The sequence below is a fragment of the Entelurus aequoreus genome, linkage group LG17 (genome assembly GCF_033978785.1).
Source record: "Entelurus aequoreus isolate RoL-2023_Sb linkage group LG17, RoL_Eaeq_v1.1, whole genome shotgun sequence".
Classification (NCBI taxonomy): Eukaryota; Metazoa; Chordata; class Actinopteri; order Syngnathiformes; family Syngnathidae; genus Entelurus; species Entelurus aequoreus.
The window spans coordinates 51,530,029-51,553,401 of NC_084747.1; the positions used below are offsets into that span (position 1 = coordinate 51,530,029).

Genomic DNA, 23,373 nt, shown 5'->3' on the forward strand with positions numbered 1-23,373 from the left:
TCTTAAATGGTTCCTTTCCATTAAGGAAAATAAACTAGTTTTTAGTATAAGTTTGCTTGTTCCAAGAAATGTAATGCCGGCGGCGGGACTTGTGGGACTCGAACCTGGGTAGGTATTTTGAACATTTTGGGGACTTTTGCCGACTTTTCTCCCCCACTTCCCGTGGGACTTTGCTGGGTGTGTTATGGACATTTTGGGCATCCCGGCCGGCGGCGGTACTTGTGGGACTCGAACCTGGGTAGGTATTTTGAACATTTTGGGGACTTTTGCCGACTTTTCTCACTTTTCTCTCCCACTTCCCGTGGGACTTTGCTGGGTGTGTTATGGACATTCTGGGCATCCCCGGCCGGCGGCGGACTTGTGGGACTCGAACCTGGGTAGGTATTTTGAACATTTTGGGGACTTTTGCCGACTTTTCTCCCCCCACTTCCCGTGGGACTTTGCTGGGTGTGTTATGGACATTCTGGGCATTCCGGCCAGCGGCGGTACTTGTGGGACTCGAACCTGGGTAGGTATTTTGAACATTTTGGGGACTTTTGCCGACTTTTCTCACTTTTATCTCCCACTTCCCATGGGACTTTGCTGGGTGTGTTATGGATATTCTGGCATCCCCGGCCGGCGGCGGTACTTGTGGGACTCAAACCCTGGGTAGGTATTTTGAACATTTTGGGGACTTTTGCCGACTTTTCTCCCCCACTTCCCGTGGGACTTTGCTGGGTGTGTTATGGATATTCTGGGCATCCCGGCCGGCGGCGGTACTTGTGGGACTCGAACCTGGGTAGGTATTTTGAACATTTTGGGGACTTTTGCCGACTTTTCTCCCCCACTTCCCGTGGGACTTTGCTGGGTGTGTTATGGACATTTTGGGCATCCGGCCAGCGGCGGTACTTGTGGGACTCGAACCTGGGTAGGTATTTTGAACATTTTGGGGACTTTGCCAACTTTTCTCACTTTTCTCCCCCACTTCCCATGGGACTTTGCTGGGTGTGTTATGGATATTCTGGGCATCCCGGCCGGCGGCGGTACTTGTGGGACTCGAACCTGGGTAGGTATTTTGAACATTTTGGGGACTTTTGCCGACTTTTGTCCCCCACTTCCCGTGGGACTTTGCTGGGTGTGTTATGGACATTTTGGGCATCCCGGCCAGCGGCGGTACTTGTGGGACTCGAACCTGGGTAGGTATTTTGAACATTTTGGGGACTTTTGCTGACTTTTCTCACTTTTTTCCCCCACTTCCCGTGGGACTCGGCTGGGTGTGTTATGGACATTTTGGGGATCCCGGGACTTGCGCGGCCGGCGGCAGGACTTATGATGTCAAGATAATGGCACTTGCATTTACTTAATTTAAGAATATTTTATATATATATTGAGAAATATTCTTAATATGTTGAGAAAAAATAAACTAGTTTTTAGTATAAGTTTGCTGGTTTCAATAAATGTAATGCCTAGCGCATATATTATTACGTCAAGATAATGGCACTAGCATTTACTTAATTTAAGAATATTTTTCAACATGTTGAGAAAAAAAGGACTCTTTTTTTTTTTTTCAACCAAGAAAAGTGCACTTGTTATTAGTGAGAATATACTTATTTTAAGGCATTTTTGGGTTCATTGAGGTTAGCTAATTTTACTTGTTTTGGAAAGTCTTGACAAGCCGAATTTTCTTGTTCTATTGGCAGATAATTTTGCTTAATTCAAGTAAAATACCCCTAATTTTTGTATTTTTTTTTTCTCGTTTTTGAACGCTGACTTTTTGCAGTGTATGTATTTACTAAACACATTTTAACAACTTAATCTGTCAAACAAGAAGAAGCTAATCTGAGGGCATAAAAGGAGATTGTATTGTGAGATTTGCTGAAGTCTAATATGCTGACATTTTGCATGACATTTATGCAACTTTTGCATTTTTAAAAGTACACCTGTACATCTTTTTTTTTTTTTATTATTCACGATTTGTTTTCAAAGGTCACCCAAACTGCACTGAAACCCAAGTCATTTTTCCTATAAGAAATCATGTCAATTCAATTACACCCAATACTTCTGAACACAAAACACTTTTTCATAGAGAAGAACTGTAACTTCCATCCATCCATTTTCTACCGCTTGTCCCTTTTGGGGTCGCGGGGGATCGCTGGAGCCTATCTCAGCTGCATTCGGGCGGTAAACTGCAAAAACTGAAATCTAAGGAAGATTAAATATCTCAAATAAGGGTGATATTTGCTTATTTTCTGTCTGATAAGATAATTCTTCTCACTAAGCAGATTTTATGTTAGAGTGATTTACTTGTTTTAAGGGTTTTGGTCCTAAATGATCTCAGTAAGATATTACAGCTTGTTGCTGAAATTTGTATTTGTATTTGTATTTATTTTTTGTCATTAAAAAATACAATCATGCGTGCTTACGGACTGTATCCCTGCAGACTGTATTGATATATATCAGGGGTCACCAACCTTTTTGAAAGCAAGAGCTACTTCTTGGGTACGGATGAATGCAAAGGGCTACCAGTTTGATACACACTTAAATAAATTGCCAGAAATAGCCAATTTGCTCAATTTACCTTTAACTCTATGTTATTATTAATAATTAATGATATTTACACTTAATTGAACGGTTTAAAAGAGGAGAAAAACACGAAAAAAAATGACAATTACATTTTGAAACATAGTTTATCTTCAATTTCGACTCTTTAAAATTCAAAATTCAACCGAAAAAAAGGAGACCAAAACTAGCTAATTCAAATCTTTTTGAAAAAATTAAAAAAATTATTTATGGAACATCATTAGTAATTTTTCCTGATTAAGATTAATTTTAGAATTTTGATGACATGTTTTAAATAGGTTAAAATCCAATCTGCACTTTGTTAGAATATATAACAAATTGGACCGAGCTATATTTCTAACAAAGACAAATCATTATTTCTTCTAGATTTTCCAGAACAAAAATTTGAAAAGAAATTCAAAAGACTTTGAAATAAGATTTAAATTTGATTCTACAGATTTTCTAGATTTGCCAGAATATTTTTTTTCAATTTTAATCATAATAAGTTTGAAGAAATATTTCACAGATATTCTTTGTCGAAAAAACAGAAGCTAAAATGAAGAATTAAATTAAAATGTATTTATTATTCTTTACAATAAAAAAAAACATTGATTTAAATTGTCAGGAAAGAAGAGGAAGGAATTTAAAAGGTAAAAAGGTATATGTGTTTAAAAATCCTAAAATCATTTTTAAGGTTGTATTTTTTCTCTAAAATTGTCTTTCTGAAAGTTATAAGAAGCAAAGTAAAAAAAAATAATGAATTTATTTTAACAAAAGAAGACCAAGTCTCTTAAATATTTTCTTGGATTTTCAAATTCTATTTGAGTTTTGTCTCTCTTAGAATTAAAAATGTCGGGCAAAGCGAGACCAGCTTGCTAGTAAATAAATAAAATTTAAAAAATAGAGGCAGCTCACTGGTAAGTGCTGCTATTTGAGCTATTTTTAGAACAGGCCAGCGGGCTACTCATCTGGTCCTTACGGGCTACCTGGTGCCCGCGGGCACCGCGTTGGTGACCCCTGATCTATATTGATATATAATGTAGGAACCAGAAATATTAATAACAGAAAGAAACCACCCTTTTGTGCGAATGAGTATAAATGGGGGAGGGAGGTTTTTTGGGTTGGTGCACTAATTGTAAGTGTATCTTGTGTTTTTTATGTTGATTTAATTCAAAAAAAAAAAAATTACGGCCTGGTACCAATCGATCCACGGACCGGTACCAGGCCGCAGCGGTTGGGGACCACTGCTTTAGGGGACTCTTTGGGTGTGGAGGCTGGACTCACTATTGGCGTTATTTTAGGGCTCTGTTTTGGTGATATTCTTGGACTTTCTTTTGGTGTTCGCTCGCATGTGTTTCTTCTCTCTTCTTTCTGCTCTCTCTGCTCTCCTCCTCCCATCATGGCCTCGGGCGCCCCTAATAAGGGAGACGGGTGATTAGACAACCCGCTTCAGCTGGGAAATCCACTCACCTGTCAGCTGCTTCGTAGCCGGCTCCTGCACACGCCCTTCCCGCAGGAGACGCGCCGACCACGCCCCCTCCACACCATGTTTACTTCCATAAACATTGCAGTGCGTATGACGTCATGTCGGCATGTGGGTCAGACTGCATTCACATTAGAAATCACATTTTCTTTTGTAACGTGAACGGCCACTAAACAGATCAGATTTGACAAAAAAAAATCCGAATTGGACAGGGCCTAAGACAGTGGTTCTTAACCTGGGTTCGATCGAACCCTAGGGGTTCGGTGAGTTGGCCTCAGGGGTTCGTGGAGGTCAAGACACGCCCGACTCATCGTGTAAATAAAAACTTCTCCCTGTCGGCGTATTATGGATACCCCCAAACAATGTTCCCTCTAATTTTCCATATGTGTGAGCAAACGCAACAACTCCTTGAGCATTCAGTGGTGCACATGTGAGCGACGTCAGACCTGCAGCACACCTGTCCCAAACATGGCTAAATAACAAGTTCAATGTTTTATTATTGTAATCAAATGACAGCAGCCATTTCCATGATATTATTTTCTAATATACTGTAAGTGTTTTGGCCCACTTACAATGACTATAACATATTGTTTTTCATGAGCTGTGTACTAGTATTATATGTCTGAGTGGGGGTCCTGCTTTGGAAATAATGTGTATCCCTTTCATGGGGGGTCAGACTGCATTCACATTAGAAATCACATTTTCTTTTGTAACGTGAACGGCCACTAAAAAGATCAGATTTGACAAAAAAAAATCAAAATTGGACATGGCCTAAGACCATCTCTCTTCTTTAACCCTGTAAGACCCAAATATAGAAAAACCTAAAAAAAAAAAAATTTGACCTTTCAGATGTTGTAGGAGGCATTTGATAGCCCACTGTAACAAGCCAGCTATTTTGTTGTATAATTGCAACAATTATATAACAAGCTCTAAATGAAATTTGATGCTTCTGTTCCACAATAACTGCATATGTACATGCTATAGACCAGGGGTCACCAACGCGGTGCCCGCGGGCACCAGGTAGCCCGTAAGGACCAGATGAGTAGCCCGCTGGCCTGTTCTAAAAATAGCTCAAATAGCAGCACTTACCAGTGAGCTGCCTCTATTTTTTAAATTTTATTTATTTACTAGCAAGCTGGTCTCGCTTTGCCCGACATTTTTAATTCTAAGAGAGACAAAACTCAAATAGAATTTGAAAATTCAAGAAAATATTTTAAAGACTTGGTCTTCACTTGTTTAAATAAATTCATTATTTTTTGTACTTTGCTTCTAATAACTTTCAGAAAGACAATTTTAGAGAAAAAATACAACCTTAAAAATGATTTTAGGATTTTTAAACACATATACCTTTTTACCTTTTAAATTCCTTCCTCTTCTTTCCTGACAATTTAAATCAATGTTCAAGTAAAAAAAAATTTTTATTGTAAAGAATAATAAATACATTTTAATTTAATTCTTCATTTTAGCTTCTGTTTTTTCGACGAAGAATGTTTGTGGAATATTTCTTCAAACTTATTATGATTAAAATTCAAAAAATTATTCCGGCAAATCTAGAAAATCTGTAGAATCAAATTTAAATCTTATTTCAAAGTCTTCTGAATTTCTTTTAAAATTTTTGTTCTGGAAAATCTAGAAGAAATAATGATTTGTCTTTGTTAGAAATATAGCTTGGTCCAATTTGTTATATATTCTAAAAAAGTGTAGATTTGATTTTAACCTATTTAAAACATGTCATAAAAATTCTAAAATTAATCTTAATCAGGAAAAAGTACTAATGATGTTCCATAAATTATTTTTTTAATTTTTTCAAAAAGATTTGAATTAGCTAGTTTTTCTCTTCTATTTTTTCGGTTGAATTTTGAATTTTAAGGAGTCGAAATTGAAGATAAACTATGTTTCAAAATTTAAAAGTCATTTTTTTTAGGTGTTTTCTCCTCTTTTAAACCGTTCAATTAAGTGTAAATATCATTAATTATTAATAATAACATAGAGTTAAAGGTAAATTGAGCAAATTGGCTATTTCTGGCAATTTATTGAAGTGTGTATCAAACTGGTAGCCCTTCGCATTAATCACTACCCAAGAAGTAGCTCTTGCTTTCAAAAAGGTTGGTGACCCCTGCTATAGACATTGTAATAACAACCAAAAAAAATATAAAAGACATTTTACTTACTTGAATCTGATGAATCCAGTCCAATGAAACAAATAGATGTTGTTCGAAGGAAACCTTGAGAGGTTGTGTGAGTTCATGGCCAGAAGGCGTGACTTATAAACAAATGTACAATCCAATAGCCTTGTGAGACTGAACAATAGGACCCAATGACTATGTAAATGTGGTAAAAAATAAATAAATATATATATCAGATTGTTTTTTAGGATGGTTAAAGGTAACGTTCTAATTTTACAACAAGGTGTCTTACAGGGTTAAGGACTGGTTTTTTTGGGGGGGGAACAAAGACAGTTGTCTAACTGAACTTTTTCAAATCGTGTTTTCAATACCTGTTTCTATTTTTCAATATTTATATTTATAATATACAACTTTTTTTGTTTTCATGTTCTCAGATGTGATCTTCTAATACCCTAAACATTTTTGACTACACGCTTTGATACGGTTCCTCTTTTCTCCAATCAAAGGGAAATCTGTCTTGCAACATGAAAGGCAGATGAGGTTAGAAAGAGCCAACAACAGTGAGACAGTGCAAGTAAGAAGACAGGAAGTCCTGTGAGCAGTAGATGAATAGCAGTCGAGTAAATGGGAGGGGATGTCGCCAGAGGCTTGTACTCCTCTGGGTGGGCGGGGGTTGTTGATGTACAGCAACAGGTTGAAAGGAGCATGTGCATCGTGGCCTTGAGACAGAAGGCTCGGTCGCATTCTCTGCCTTTTATTTGATTGTTGGTGGCGAACGGATCTTGCAAAGTGCCTTCAAGTTGGCAAGGGAGATGAGCTGAATGTCTGCGGGTGTTGGCCAAGTATTTCAGGCCTCAGATGTAGATAATGGATTAATTGGTTCTGTGAACTTGTAAGTCAAATCAATGTCATCCTATGAAATTACGACAAACCCGCCATTTTATCATGTAACATGGCTTTTCAAAAGAAAAACTAACTTTTCAATTACAAACCCCGTTTCCATATGAGTTGGGAAATTGTGTTAGATGTGAATATAAACGGAATACAATGATTTGCAAATCCTTTTCAACCCATATTCAGTTGAATATGCTACAAAGACAACATATTTGATGTTCAAACTGATAAACTTTTTTTTTTTTTGTGCAAATAATCATTAACTTTGGAATTTGATGCCAGCAACACGTGACAAAGAAGTTGGGAAAGGTGGCAATAAATACTGATAAAGTTGAGGAATGCTCATCAAACACTTATTTGGAACATCCCACAGGTGAACAGGCTAATTGGGAACAGGTGGGTGCCATGATTGGGTATAAAAGTAGATTCCATGAACAAGGATGGGGCGAGGGTCACCACTTTGTCAACAAATGCGTGAGCAAATTGTTGAACAGTTTAAGAAAAACCTTTCTCAACCAGCTATTGCAAGGAATTTAGGGATTTCACCATTTACGCTCCGTAATATCATCAAAGGGTTCAGAGAATCCGGAGAAATCACTGCACGTAAGCAGCTAAGCCCGTGACCTTCCATCCCTCAGGCTGTACTGCATCAACAAGCGACATCGGTGTGTAAAGGATATCACCACATGGGCTCAGGAACACTTCAGAAACCCACTGTCAGTAACTACGGTTGGTCGCTACATCTGTAAGTGCAAGTTAAAACTCTCCTATGCAAATTGTTGAACAGTTTAAGAAAAACCTTTCTCAACCAGCTATTGCAAGGAATTTAGGGATTTCACCATCTACGGTCCGTAATATCATCAACGGGTTCAGAGAATCCGGAGAAATCACTGCACGTAAGCAGCTAAGCCCGTGACCTTCCATCCCTCAGGCTGTACTGCATCAACAAGCGACATCGGTGTGTAAAGGATATCACCACATGGGCTCAGGAACACTTCAGAAACCCACTGTCAGTAACTACGGTTGGTCGCTACATCTGTAAGTGCAAGTTAAAACTCTCCTATGCAAATTGTTGAACAGTTTAAGAAAAACCTTTCTCAACCAGCTATTGCAAGGAATTTAGGGATTTCACCATTTACGCTCCGTAATATCATCAAAGGGTTCAGAGAATCTGGAGAAATCACTGCACGTAAGCAGCTAAGCCCGTGACTTTCCATCCCTCGGGCTGTACTGCATCAACAAGCGACATCGGTGTGTAAAGGATATCACCACATGGGCTCAGGAACACTTCAGAAACCCACTGTCAGTAACTACGGTTGGTCGCTACATCTGTAAGTGCAAGTTAAAACTCTCCTATGCAAGGCGAAAACCGTTTATCAACAACACCCAGAAACGCCCTCGACTTCGCCGGGCCTGGGGTCGTATTTTTATGGCTACATGTCCGCCGTTTAGATACTATTCTAACTATTATTTTTAAGTTATCGCGCCGTGATCTTACCAGTCCGGCCCACTTGGGAGTAGATTTTTCTGCATGTGGCCCCCCGATCTAAAATGAGTGAGACACCCCTGCTATAGGCAGAACCTGGACTAGATATTCAAGCTCCACGTGCTAGCCTTTCTACTACAAAATCCCCACTGCTGATTGTGTAAGCGCTGATTCTTTACACCACAGGACAACCCTTTCTATAAAGGTAATAATCAAATATCGAGAAAACTTTTCCCTTTCTGTCTTTTTTTTGTAGGATCGGGTGTGTGTTTTTGGACTTCATTATTACACCTGCGCGCCCATATGTGGTGCAGGGTCCCGCAGTGTGATTGATGACAGTACTAAGCTTTACGCTGTGTCACACACCCCTTACAGTGTCTATTGTTTCTTTTGCTTAGTTTCAAAGTCATTATACTCTCAAGGCTTGTAAAAAAAAAATAAAAAAAAAAAAACTTAAAAAAAAAAAAAACGTAAACCCATGTGGAGTTTTTTTTTTTGTCCATTTCCTCATTGCCAATAAAAAGTGAGGCCTTCAATGTGATTGATGGCATCTGAGCTGGTGGACATGTGGCGTGTACTTGGGAGAGGACACCTGAGTTTGTTACTCTTCTTTTTCTCTCACCGTCTTTGATCACCTTCTCTGCAATCTGTCTTCATTCTACCGTCGCTTGCATCCGTTGACTCTTATTTGTTTACGCCTCTTTTTTCATTGTGCTTGACCTTTTGCTTTGTCTCCATCTGTCGCTGCTTATTATGCACACACACACACTCACACACACACTCACCGGTGTGGCTTTACTTCCTTTTTTCACCGCCTTTTCGATCGGAGATGTGCTTTGATACGCAACATCTGTCCCCTTTTGTGGTAATTATTTTCTCTTCCAATTTGTATCATGTCTTTATGACTCTTCCTTCTGTTCTTCTCACACTCGTTTAAGGCTGAATTTTCATTTTTCTGCCGGTTTGTTTTTAGCTGAAGGATTTTGGCCCTCATTAAGCCATCCCACATAAAACTACATTACAGGAGTGTCGCATGTTCACCACTGTGTTACATGGCCTTTCCTTTTAACAACACTCAGTAAACGTTTGGGAACTGAGGAGACACATTTTTGAAGCTTCTCAGGTGGAATTCTTTCCCATTCTTGCTTGATGTACAGCTTAAGTTGTTCAACAGTCCGGGGGTCTCCCTTGTGCTATTTTAGGCTTCATAATGCCCCACACATTTTCAATGGGAGACAGGTCTGGACTACAGGCAGGCCAGTCTAGTACCCGCACTCTTTTACTATGAAGCCACGCTGTTGTAACACGTGGCTTGGCATTGTTTTGCTGAAATAAGCAGGGGCGTCCATGATAACGTTGCTTGGATGGCAACATATGTTGCTCCAAAACCTGTATGTACCTTTCAGCATTAATGGCACCTTCACAGATGTGTAAGTTACCCATGTCTTGGGCACTACTACACTCCCATACCATCACAGATACTGGCTTTTCAACTTTGCGCCTATAACAATCCGGATGGTTCTTTTCCTCTTTGGTCCGGAGGGCACGACGTCCACAGTTTCCAAAAACAATTTGAAATGTGGACTCGTCAGACCACAGAACACTTTTATACTTTGCATCAGTCCATCTTAGATGAGTTCAGGCCCAGCGAAGCCGGCGGCGTTTCTGGGTGTTGTTGATAAATGGCTTTCGCTTTGCATAGTAGAGTTTTAACTTGCACTTAAAGATGTAGTGACCAACTGTAGTTACTGACAGTGGTTTTCTGAAGTGTTCCTGAGCCCATGTGGTGATATCCTTTACACACTGATGTCGCTTTTTGATGCAGTACCGCCCGAGGGATCGAAAGTCACAGGCATTCAATGCTACGTGCAGTGATTTCTCCAGATTCTCTGAACCCTTTGATGATATTACGGACCGTAGATGGTGAAATCCCTAAATTCCTTGCAATAGCTGGTTGAGAAAGGTTTTTCTTAAACTGTTCAACAATTTGCTCACGCATTTGTTGACAAAGTGGTGACCCTCGCCCCATCCTTGTTCATGGAATCTACTTTTATACCCAATCATGGCACCCACCTGTTCCCAATTTGCCTGTTCACCTGTGGGATGTTCCAAATAAGTGTTTGATGAGCATTCCTCAACTTTATCAGTATTTATTGCCACCTTTCCCAACTTCTTTGTCACGTGTTGCTGGCATCAAATTCTAAAGTTAATGATTATTTGCAAAAAAAAAATGTTTATCAGTTTGAACATCAAATATGTTGTCTTTGTAGCATATTAGACTGAATACGGGTTGAAAATGATTTGCAAATCATTGTATTCAGTTTATATTCACATCTAACACAATTTCCCAACTCATATGGAAACAGGGTTTGTAGATGAGTTCAGGCGCAGTGAAGCCGGCGGCGTTTCTGGGTGTTGTTGATAAATGGCTTTCGCTTTGCATAGTAGAGTTTTAACTTGCACTTAAAGATGTAGCGACCAACTGTAGTTACTGACAGTGGTTTTCTGAAGTGTTCCTGAGCCCATGTGGTGATATCCTTTACACACTGATGTCGCTTTTTGATGCAGTACCGCCCGAGGGATCGAAAGTCACAGGCATTCAATGCTATGTGCAGTGATTTCTCCAGATTCTCTGAACCCTTTGATGATATTACAGACCGTAGATGGTGAAATCCCTAAATTCCTTGCAATAGCTGGTTGAGAAATGTTGTTCTTAAACTGTTGGACAACTTGCTCACGCATTTGTTGACAAAATGGTGACCCTCGCCCCATCCTTGTTTGTGAATGACTGAGCATTTCATGGGAGTTGCTTTTATACCCAATCATGGCACCCACCTGTTCCCAATTTGCCTGTTCACCTGTGGGATGTTCCAAATAAGTGTTTGGTGAGAATTCCTCAACTTTTCAGTCTTTTTTGCCACTTTTGACACATGTTACAGGCATCAAATTCCAAATGAGCTAATATTTGCAAAAAATAACAAACAGATGCAACAAAATCTCCAGGATAAGTGCACACTGCAAAACTGAAATCTAAATAAGAGTAAATATCTCAAATAAGGGTGATATTTGCTTATTTTCTGTCTGATAAGATAATTCTTCTCACTAAGCAGATTTTATGTTAGAGTGTTTTACTTGTTTTAAGGGTTTTGGTCCTAAATGATCTCAGTAAGATATTACAGCTTGTTGCTGAGGTTTTATGACCTATATTGAGTAAAACATGCTTGAAACTAGAATATCAACTGTTGCAAAGCTGTGTCATCAACACTCACAAGTATAAAACTACTTTTTTAAAGTAATCATTTCTTACTTCAAGCATGAAAAAAAAAATCATAATGCCGAGCGCATATCATTATGTCAAGATAATGGCACTAGCATTTATAATTTAAGAATATTTTTCAACATATTGAGCAAATATGTTTCCTACCAAGAAAAGTGCACTTGTTATTAGTGAGAATATACTTATTTTAAGGTATTTTTGGGCTCATTGAGGTGAGCTAATTTTACTTGTTTTGGAAAGTCTTGACAAGCCGACTTTTTTTGTTCTATTGGCAAATAATTCTGCTTAGTTCAAATAAAATACCCCCAATTTTTGTATTTTTTTCTTGTTTTCAAACACTGACTTTTTGCAGTGTAGGGACTGAAAGTACTGACAACCTACAGAACCAGGCCAGACACTACAAAGTTCTACAGGAGCTTAATTTAAGAAATTTTTTCAACATATTGAGAAAAAATATCTTTTTTTTTTTCTGTTAGGAAAAGTGCACTTGTTATTAGTGAGAATATACTTATTTTAAGGTATTTTTGGGTTCATTGAGGTTAGCTAATTTTACTTGTTTTGGAAAGTCTTGACAATTTTCTTGTTCTATAGGCAGATAATTTTGCTTAGTTCAAATAAAATACCCCTCATTTTTGTATATTTTTTTCTTGTTTTTGAACACTGACTTTTTGCAGTGCAGGAAGCCACTAGGGTGGCGCTAACGAGCCGCGGGTTGCTGACCCCCGACCCACCCCTACTTGTTAGGACAAAAAAAAAAAAGTATTTCAATTGAAAACTTTTTCCCCGTGTCTCCCGCAACACCCACGTGGCGTCTCGGGCTGAAGATATTCATAGTTGCATTAATAAATCAAGCTTGTTCTATTGGCAGATAATTTTGCTTAGTTCAAATAAAATACCCCTAATTTTTTTGTTTATTTTTTCTTGTTTATGAACACTGACTTTTTGCAGTGCAGGATCTCTAGAAATGACCTGAAAATGACTGCTTCAAAACTTCACCTGCGTCTTTTCAAGTCTGTTTTTTTTTTTTTGACTTTTTTGTTGACTTTACCCATGATAGACATGCTTATTAAATTCCATGTTGCTAATAAAAGCTGACTTCAGGGGCTGAATTAAATTGAGGAAAGAAAAAAAAAGCTAATTTGGAAAGGTTACTACACCTGCAACATGTTTTGACCTTGGAACTTATCCCAAATGCTTGCTCAGAAAAACTGGATTGCAAACACCAAAAGTTGGTTCTATGAGTCAGGGTGTTTGATTGATCTAAAATAGATATTGTCTTCTTATTGGATAAACGTATTTAAGGATAACAACTCAAACTCGCCTGAATAGAAGAAGGTGAACATATGGTATTTCATTTCATGATCTTAACTGTGCAAGTGCAAATTAAAAAGACAGCACGCCACCACCGCATACTAAAATTAAAGCCCTTATTTCCATTTGTCCTTTACAAAGTGCCATGCAAAAGGTCACTTCACAAAAAAACAACAACAACAAAAAAACGGTAGAGCACTGGTAGCGCGCGTCACACAGCAACCGACTTCATCTGGCGGCCGTTGCGGAACGTGCTCGTGACACGGAGATGAGAGGTGCTGGACCGAGGAGCCCGCGTTATGAAATGTGCGTGGGTGTCGACACAAGTTGAACCAGAGGCGGTGTGCGTGCGGCGGGAAGAGAGCGCGCCCTGTTAGTCTGCGGACTTTATTGAAGTAGCTGCAAAGCCTGGATAGTAGAGGAATGATTATTGTGCATAACTAATGTGTGCCGGCGCTCCGGGGAGTGTGGTTGTTTGACTTGTGTTGGGGGAAAAGAAATATTTAAGTGGCCTTTATGCTGTTTGCTCTTTTTGCACAAGCCGGGTGGCTTCAAATTGTGGCTCAGACGGCTGCAGAAGACATGCAAGCATACGTATAATTCAAGTTAAGTTAAAGTACCACTGAGAGTCACACACACACTAGGTGTGGGGAAATTACCCTCTGCATTTGACCCATCCCCTTGTTCCACCCCCTTGGGAGGTGAGGGGAGCAGTGAGCAGCAGCGGTGGCCGCGCTCGGGAATCATTTTAGTGATTTAAACCCCCAATTCCAAGCCTTGATGCTGAGTGCCAAGCAGGGAGGTAATGGCTCCCATTTTTATAGTCTTTGATATGACTCGGGCCGGGGTTTGAACTAGAGATGTCCGATAATATCAGACTTCCGACATTATATTTAAAATGTAATATCGGAAATTATCGGTATCGGTTTCAAAAAGTACAATTTATGACTTTTTAAAACGCCGCTGTGTACACGGACATAGGAAGAAATACAGAGCGCCAATAAATCTTAAAGGCACTGCATTTGCGTGCCGGTCCAGTCACATAATATCTACGGCTTTTGACACACTCACAAGTGAATGCAAGGCATACTTGGTCAACAGCCATACAGGTCACACTGAGGGTAGCCGTATAAACAACTTTAACACTGTTACAAATACGCGCCACACTGTGAACCCACACCATGCAAGGATGACAAACACATTTCGGGAGAACATCCGCGCCGTAACACAACATGAACACAACATAACAAATACCCAGAACCCCTTGCAGCACTAACTCTTCCGGGACACTACAATATACACCCCCCGCTAACCCCCTACCCAAACCCTGCCCCCCATAACCCCGCCCACCTCAACCTCCTCATGCTCTCTCAGGGAGAGCATGTCCCAAATTCCAAGCTGCTGTTTTGAGGCATGTTAAAAAAAAATTATGCACTTTGTGACTTCAATAATAAATATGGCAGTGCCATGTTGGCATTTTTTTCCATAACTTGAGTTGATTTATTTTTTGGAAAACCTTGTTACATTGTTTAATGCATCCAGCGGGGCATCACAACAAAATTAGGCATAATAATGTGTTAATTCCACGACTGTATATATATCGGTATCGGTAATTAAGAGTTGGACAATATCAGAATATCGGATATGGGCAAAAAAGCCATTATCGGACATCTCTAGTTTGAACATATAATAATACAGTTTTACACCCAGTAGAACAGGGGTGTCAAACTCATTTTAGATGGGGGGCCACATGGAGAAACATCTACTCCCACGTGGGCCGGACTGGTAAAATCACGGCACGATAACTTAAAAATAAAGATAACTTCCGATTGTTTTCTTTGTTTAAAAATAGAACGAGCACATTCTGAAATTGTACAAATCATAATGTTGTTGTTTTTTTACACTTACATGTTGAGGTTGATAGTATTCAATCTTTATTTGTCGTTATTTATACTTTCTGAATAAATTATGTGATCATTTTCATCAGTCAACTCATTGGTGTTCATTTTCAATCTATCAAGATAAAGAAATAATATAAAAATCAAATTACAGGATGTTATTTATGTAGTTTGATCATTTTCCTCGACTGGTGCACTAACATCATGTGTTTTATTTGATTTTACATATGTAGCATCATCTACATCAGACCTGTGCCTTCTGCGGCCCGCGGGCCACATCCGGTCCTTTGTGCGTCCCTGTCCGGCCCGCGTGAGGCCAATCATAAATTACAAAATCAATTTTAAAAAGTATCTAGTGTGCAATACAACGGTGCTGCTTTTGTTTTGAAAAGCGTTATTTGTATTACTTCCGTGTGGACGTATGCGCGTGCGTGATTGTGAGTGAATGTGAACAGCTGCAATCACAAATTACAAAATAAAGTTGAAAAAACATCTATGTCGTGCGCGCAATACAACTGTGCTGCTTTTATTTTGAAAAGTGTTATTTATGGGCGTGTGTCCGTGTGTAACCTGTGAGTGAAGGTGCACAGCGACAAGTGATGCACGGTTTACCCCCGAGACGCTAAAAAGAGAAAAGTTGATGACGAATGGCGTGTTTTCAACAAGACACGGACTGCCAAGCAACGTTCCCTCTAAGGTGCGCGCCTGCCCAATTGCGCACTGCTCAAGCGTCCTCTACGCACAGCAAATATATGCCGCGCACCAAATCAAATCCCATCTGAATTCTAAACAAAATAAACACATTCATTCTGTGTAATTTTGAAATGCAACTTTGAGTGACAGTGACAACAAGCGGCCCTAACGGTGTTCGTCAACACCGTTCAATTGAACACCGTTCAATTATTGTAACGTCTATCGAGAAGCTTCGAGGCCAAGAATTATATCCATCACTTTATTGAGCAAAACTGTTTATATTCGGCCATAACCACACCAAAAACATGAGTAAAACACTTCTATCTGGAAAAACTAGTCATTTTCTGCCGTACAAACCAACTCGTCATCTGTCACCAACACGCATAGCACTAAACCACTGGTGCGTTTATGGCCACACAAAAAGTCGGACAACTCAAACACCACACAAAGTTACACTATGACTCCTCAGTCATACGTGTGCTTATTTTACTGTCATTTATTATTAATGTTAATTTATTTATATTAATCATGGAATGCTGTTACTAGAGAAAGTTACAGGAATACACACTTCATCCTATGCTTACATTTCATTGTGCAACATGAGGATGTTTAAGGGGAACTAAATGTGATCTCTGAAAGGGGTACAAATGATTTCCAAAGCAGTGCTTTTGGTATAAAGTTAAGTTAGGTTAAATGAAAGTATTATTATTAATTATTATTATTATTATTATTATTTATCTTACGGTATACATCAAAAATAATATTGAGCAAAATTTAATTGAAATATTGTCGATGTGGCCCTCCAGCAGTGCTCGGGTTGCTCATGCGGCCCCCGGTAAAAATTAATTGCCCACCCCTGATCTACATCGATACAAAGAATTGCTATTGCGACATCTAGTGGACACATTTAGAACAGCACTGTCCTTCACACTCACTTTCTTCCTTCCCATGCTTGGAAAACAAAGTTATGAGCTAATGCCAGCGAGTAAGACCAGATGTTTTGGTCGTTTCTTGCGGGTTGACTTTGACATTTGACATTGGAGTGTTTGTATCTCAATGTTGTGTGTAACTTGAAGCTCAACAATTAGCTGAGTATATTAGCTCTTATCTTGAACCGAATAGAGACGTCGTCGCGTGTGTAGCAATGACAGTGAAGGAGACCCAGAGTTTGTACAAACCTGCAGACAAAAAGAGATGCTAAGCTATCATAACGTGTCACATGATCCCCGGCACGATGCCAGCTTGTCACGTTAGGCTCCTTCGTTGTATTTGGTGTATCTTAGCAACCGTGAGCTTTTGGTCTTGTCAGTCTAAACGGGTATCCGCTAGCACGAGGATTTTTCATTTTGCCGGCGATTTATATCCCCTCAGAGAACACGGGCGTGTGGCGTGGCGTCGGTTGAGTGTGCGAGGGAGTGCGACAGTGAGGAGTTTCACAAGGGAGGGGAGGGGTTGGGGGGGGTGCAGTGGAGTGTGAAAGAGAACAGGTGGCTTGTGTGCCATCCACCTTCTTTATTTGCCATACTTCTCCTCGCCGCCGCCGCCGCAGCGTCCGGGGAGCCAGTTAGACGGCGGCGCTCTGCGACTTCGTGCAAAAACCTCACGGTCCATTTGTGTGCGTGTCGCCCGGCCCTGTCTCGCTGCACAACACTCTGTGTGCGGGGTTCTTTTAGCGAGCAGGGTTCCGCTTGGTTTGGAAACAATTAGAACAAGCTGCAGGAGCCTAGAGATGCTCGTTCTCCAAATGTCAGCCAATTAACAAACGACGGCGAACACGCAAACCCCACCCCCCCCACACCCTGCCTCCCTCTGATTGTTTCTGCAACTGGCTCGTCCCACCCACTTGGAGACACCTAAACGCATCACACTGCAAAAACTGAAATCTAAGTAAGATTAAATATCTCAAATAAGGGTGATATTTGCTTATTTTCTGTCTGATAAGATCATTCTTCTCACTAAGCAGATTTTATGTTAGAGTGTTTTATTTATTTTAATTATTTTGGTCCTAAATGATCTCAGTAAGATTTAACAGCTTGTTGCTGAGATTTGATGACCTATATTGAGTAAAACATGCTTGAAACTAGAATATCAACTGTTGCAAAGCTGTGTCATCAACACTAAAGTATAAAACTACTTTTTTTAAAGTAATAATTTCTTATTTCAAGCATGAAAAAAAAAAAAAGATTTAGACACAATTGTGTCTCATAATTAAAACAGATGACAGCCAAATGGACTTTGCGGTTTTATTTTCAATGAAACAAGAGAAAATACGTACTCATATAGTACAGTTGTTATTAGTAAGAATATACTTATTTTAAGGTATTTTGGGGTTCATTGAGGTTAACTAATTAGGGACCGATGTCCCTTTGGGACAAAGTACCCTATTGTATTTCTAGCGTTTTATTATTATACCGCCGTAATTTGACCCCCTCAACATGCTTCAAAACTCACCAAATTGGACACACACATCAGGACTGGCAAAAATTGCGATCTAATCAAAAACCAAACCCCAAAACTTAAAATTGCGCTCTAGCGCCCCCTAGGAATAAAACACAGACAAAACTGCCTCTAACTCCCAGTAGGAATGTCGTAGAGACATGAAACAAAAACCTCTATGTAGGTTTCACTTAGACCTATATTTCATACACTGACAACCCCCCAGCAAAAATGAACAGGAAGTTTGCAATTCCCCCTTCAAAACAAAAGTTGAGTAAAAACAGTCACCTTTTTTCAAACATTATCTCCTCTGAGCGCGTTTGTCGTGTCGGCTTCAAATTAGCACAGGAGAGAGATTGAACCCTTCTGATTAAAATTTGATGAAAGAGTTTTAATTACTGCTCCGGTTTGGATTTTATGAGCCCTCAAAGTCGGTCCCGTCCATCGCTGCTTGCAGCTTTAATTTTATTTTACTTGTTTTGGAAAGTTAATATTCAAATATTTAACATGTGACATTTCAAATTATTTTGAACAGAAATAGTTAATGCACATTCAGGTAAATTCTTCAAAATTACAATTAAAACAAATTTGGCTGGGGGCCGGGCTGTATATATATATACACACATATATATATATATATATATATATATATATATATATATATATATATATATATATATATATATATATATATATATATATTTATATACATATATGGGGCCGGGCTGTGTATATATATATATATATATATATATATATATATATATATATATATATATATATATATATATATATATATATATATATATATAGCCCGGCCCCCAGCCAAATTTTTTTTCAATTGTAATTTTGAAGAATTTACCTGAATGTGCATTAACTATTTCTGTTCAAAATAATTTGAACAATATATATATATATATATATATATATATATATATATATATATATATATATATATATATATATATATATATATATCTCACACACACTAATTGACTGAAAGAGCACACACTTGGCACGATGATGTCATGTTATCGATGGGAAAATGCATTTTTAGACCATATGATTTGCCTGAGCGGCTAGGAGACCCCGAGAGTAACAAGCGGTTGCCTTGTTGCCTTTCCATTAAGAACAATAAATTAGTTTTTAGTATAAGTTTGCTGGATTCAAGAAATGTAATGCCGAGCGCATATCATTATGTCAAGATAATGGCACTAGCATTTACTTATTTTAAGAATATTTTGAGAACATATTGAGAAAAAAGGTCTCTTTTTTTTTTTGTACCAAGAAAAGTCCACTTGTTATTAGTGAGAATATACTTATTTTAAGGTATTTTTGAGTTCATTGAGGTTAGCTAATTTTACTCGTTTTGGAAAGTCTTGACAAGCCAAATTTTCTTGTTCTATTGGCAGATAATTCTGCTTAGTTCGAGTAAAATACCCCTCATTTTTGTAAAAAAATTTTTCTTGTTTTTGAACACTGACTTTTTGCAGTGTTCCCACATTTGTAACCTTTTCCCTTGTCTTGTGTCCTCTCTGTCAGACCAACAACCATGCAGGCCGGTGGTCCGGACCAGGCAGCAGCAGCAGCAGCCTGGCACAAAAGGAGCGAAGGGTGGCACGGGCCGGGGCGCCGCTGGCGCCACCCCAGCCACCCGCAGGGGACCTCACTAGCGCACACCCCCCTCGCTACGCGCACAGTGAGCCTCCCGCCTCTGCCAGGGACGAGACGCCCCCGGCCCTTCCACGGGTAAATCCATGGCCCGCAGTTCCATCCTTCACCTCCAGGGTGTCCTCCTCGTCCGAGTCCCTCACCCCAGGAGGCGGCGCGGGGGCGCGCAGGGGCGAGCATCACCCGCCCAGCCACATCCCCCGTGCGTTCGGCAGCCGGTCCTCCTCCTCCTCCTCCTCCTCCGCCTCCTCCTCGTCATCCTCCTCCCCGTTCACGGGGCGTTTAGGGCAGCCGCCCCGAGGCCCGCTGTCCCTGCACAGCTACTCCCGCAAAAACGTCTTCCTCCAGCACTCCCTGCACACCGCCGAGCTGCAGGCGCTCACCCAGAGAGACACTTGAGGCCAGGCCCTCGTCGTCACAACACTCACCAGCCGCCACGCTGCTCTTTTTCGGCGCCCTCGTATCTTTTGACATTTCCCTCGCATGCAAACGGCGAGCGTATGAAGAACGCACTCATCCGCCATTTTAGACCGTCCTCACGCCCACAGGGGTGCACACAACAAATACTCTCATTGCCGGGTGTTTTGAATTGATTTGTTTCTCTGACCGTTTGCTGCTGGGAGCCACTGACTGCTGATTGTGTGCTCTGCAGGAAGATTGTCACGTTGCCAAAACTCCTCATTCATCCTCGCTCCCCCTCCTCCATCCTGACCGCCCTCCATCCTGTATGCTTAAAAAGACACTTTAAAGGACACAGGTGAGCGCTGAATATCTGGGCCATTCCACCGAATACTTTTTTTAATCATTCTCCAAATAAAATAAATACACACTGCAAAAAGTCAGTGTTCAAAAACAAGAAACAAAAATACAAAAATTAGGGGTACCGTATTTTTCGGAGTATAAGTCGCATTTTTGGGGGAAATTTATTTGATAAAACCCAACACCAAGAATAGACATTTGAAAGGCAATTTAAAATAAATAAAGAATAGTGAACAACAGGCTGAATAAGTGTACGTTATATGAGGCATAAATAACCAACTGAGAACGTGCCTGGTATGTTAACGTAACATATTATGGTAAGAGTCATTCAAATACCTATAACATATAGAACATGCTATACGTTTACCAAACAATCTGTCACTCCTAATCGCTAAATAATGAAATCGTATACGTCTAGTCCAGTGGTTCTTAACCTTGTTGGAGGTACCGAACCCCACCAGTTCCATATGCGCATTCACCAAACCCTTCTTTAGTGAAAAATAAAATGTTGTTTTTTTTTCAAATTCAAGACAAAGATATATGTTTTTGGTAACACTTTAGTATGGGGAATATATTCTAAGTAACAAAGACTTAATTTAGAGTTATTTGGTTAGGCCAGGGGTCGGCAACCTTTACCACTCAAAGAGCCATTTTGGCAAGTTTCACAAATTAAAGAAAGTAATGGGAGCCACAAAAAAAATTTTAAAATGAAAAACACCGCATACAAAGCTTAAATGCTTTGTGCTATGTTAACCAGGGGTCTCCGACACACGCACCGGCACGCACTTTAATGTGGAAATTTGATGTTAGTGCAGCCCGCGAGTTTTGAATGAATGGCGCTTGATAGCGTCATACTTGCCAACCCTCTCATTTTTCCCGGGAGACTCCCGAATATCAGGGCGTGATGACACTGCATTTGGCGCCCTCTACAGTCTGCCCTAACAGTGTACCTGCTCAACCACACATAGATTGCAATTTCAGCTTGCTCACGTAAGTGACAGCAAGGCGTACTAACTCAGCAGCCACACATCTTACACTGACGGTACCAATACCCAGAATCCCATGCAGCCCTAACTCTTCCGCTCAACCAACGCACGGAGAGGGGGGTGGGGGGGGGGGGGTTGTGATGTGGGGGGATTTGGTGGTAGCGGGGGTGTATAATGTAGACCGGAAGAGTTAGGGCTGCATGGGATTCTGGGTAATGGTTGTGTTGTGTTTATGTTGTGTTACGGTGGGATGTTCTCCAGAAATGTGTTTTTCATTATTTTTTGGTGTGGGTTCACAGTGTGGCGCATATTTGTAACGTAACAATGTTAAAGTTGTTTGATACGGCTACCGTCAGTGTAAGCTGTGTGGCTGATGACTAAGTATGCTTTGCTGTCTCCTGTGTGTGCAAGTAATAACAACATACAACATGTGGCTGGACTGGCACGCTGTATGTAAATGCTATAGAGGACAATTACTGCAGTGCAATTAGGGCACGCCCTTTATTTAGTAATTAGAGTGTAAATAGGATTAATTTTTCCCTGGGAGTTATTTATGAGAGACACTGAGATCCATAAGTCTCCTGGGAAAATCGGGGGGTCGGCATGTATGTAGCTGAGCCGCATCAGAGTGGTCAAGGAGCCGCATGCGGCTCCGGAGCCGCGGGTTGCCGACCCCTGGGTTAGGCCATGCCGAATAAGGCATTAATAACTACTTAATAATGACTAGTTAAGAGAAAATATGTTACTAATTTGCATGTTAATAAGCAACTAATTAATGGTGAATATGTTCCCCATACTAAAGTGTTACCATGTTTTTTTACTGGTGCACAAAATGAACCGTGCATGAACATCACCTTGTTCAAAGAACAAAACCAACACAGTGCATAAACTCACGACAAATTACACACCTGCAAATCAGTGTGACTCCTGCTGTTGCCGTATCCGTAATACGCCGATAGGGAGAAGTTTTTATTTACACTGTGTGCTTAAAGTTGGTTTTTTTTTTACTTAAAACATGCATTATGGAATGGATTGTGTTCAAACTTAGAGGTTCCTCTGTGCTTAAAAAAAATACGTGTTGATCGTCCATATGAGCTAAATAATTTAGACGAGCTAATTGTCTCTTTAAATTTAGAGTACTGTCTTTTTAGTGCTGATGGCTGCCACAGGCCCCTCCCACTTAGCCCCGCCCACCTGCCATTGGTACCAGAAGTGCTGCAGTGAGTCTCCTCGCGAGTTTGCACGCTTCTCTCCCTCTCTTCATTTTCTCCCCCTTTTGTTGACGTCCGTGCGTCCATCTTTCACCTCCAGCTCGTTTTGTCTCCGCTGCAGACGTTCAATAGTCCCGCGTCACGGCCAGCCGTTTTGCACCCGCTGAAAAGCAATTAACTACCCGAGAGAAAGACCAAACATCATTCCCACCCCAGGTGTATCTGCTCTGACGTCCATTGACCTCCTCAGCTTTGCGCTAATGACATCAATCCCACCCTTTCTCCCGCATTACCATTCCGTCTCATTAAATGAGTCCTACAAAAAAGGCTGGGGATATTTTGGTTACTGCCTTATTTACGTTTACCTCCATTGAGTATACATGAAGGGAAGGACACGGTGCATTCGGAAAGTATTCACAGCGCTTCACTTTTTTTTTTTTTTTTTTTTTACATTACGAGTTGCTACAAAAAAAATGTTGTCCCCAAAATTCTGCACACAATACCCCATAATGACGATGTGGAAAGGGTTTTTATTTAATTTTGCAAATTGCCCAAAAAAAAATCACTGCCCAAAGATACACTATATTGCCAAAAGTATTTGGCC

The 23,373-nt window shown here is 40.1% G+C and overlaps 1 protein-coding gene across 2 annotated transcripts in view; it reads left to right on the forward strand.

Moving 5' to 3' along the window:
* The window catches only part of ccser1 (coiled-coil serine-rich protein 1), a 392,077-nt gene extending 370,488 nt beyond the window's left edge, over positions 1-21,589 (forward strand). For both annotated transcript variants that reach the window (XM_062025898.1, XM_062025897.1), the window contains exon 11: positions 19,685-21,589. In XM_062025898.1, the coding sequence (XP_061881882.1) occupies positions 19,685-20,212 (528 nt within the window). In that variant the 3' untranslated portion in view covers positions 20,213-21,589. The remainder of the gene's footprint in view (positions 1-19,684) is intronic.
* Positions 21,590-23,373: the final 1,784 nt, after the last annotated feature.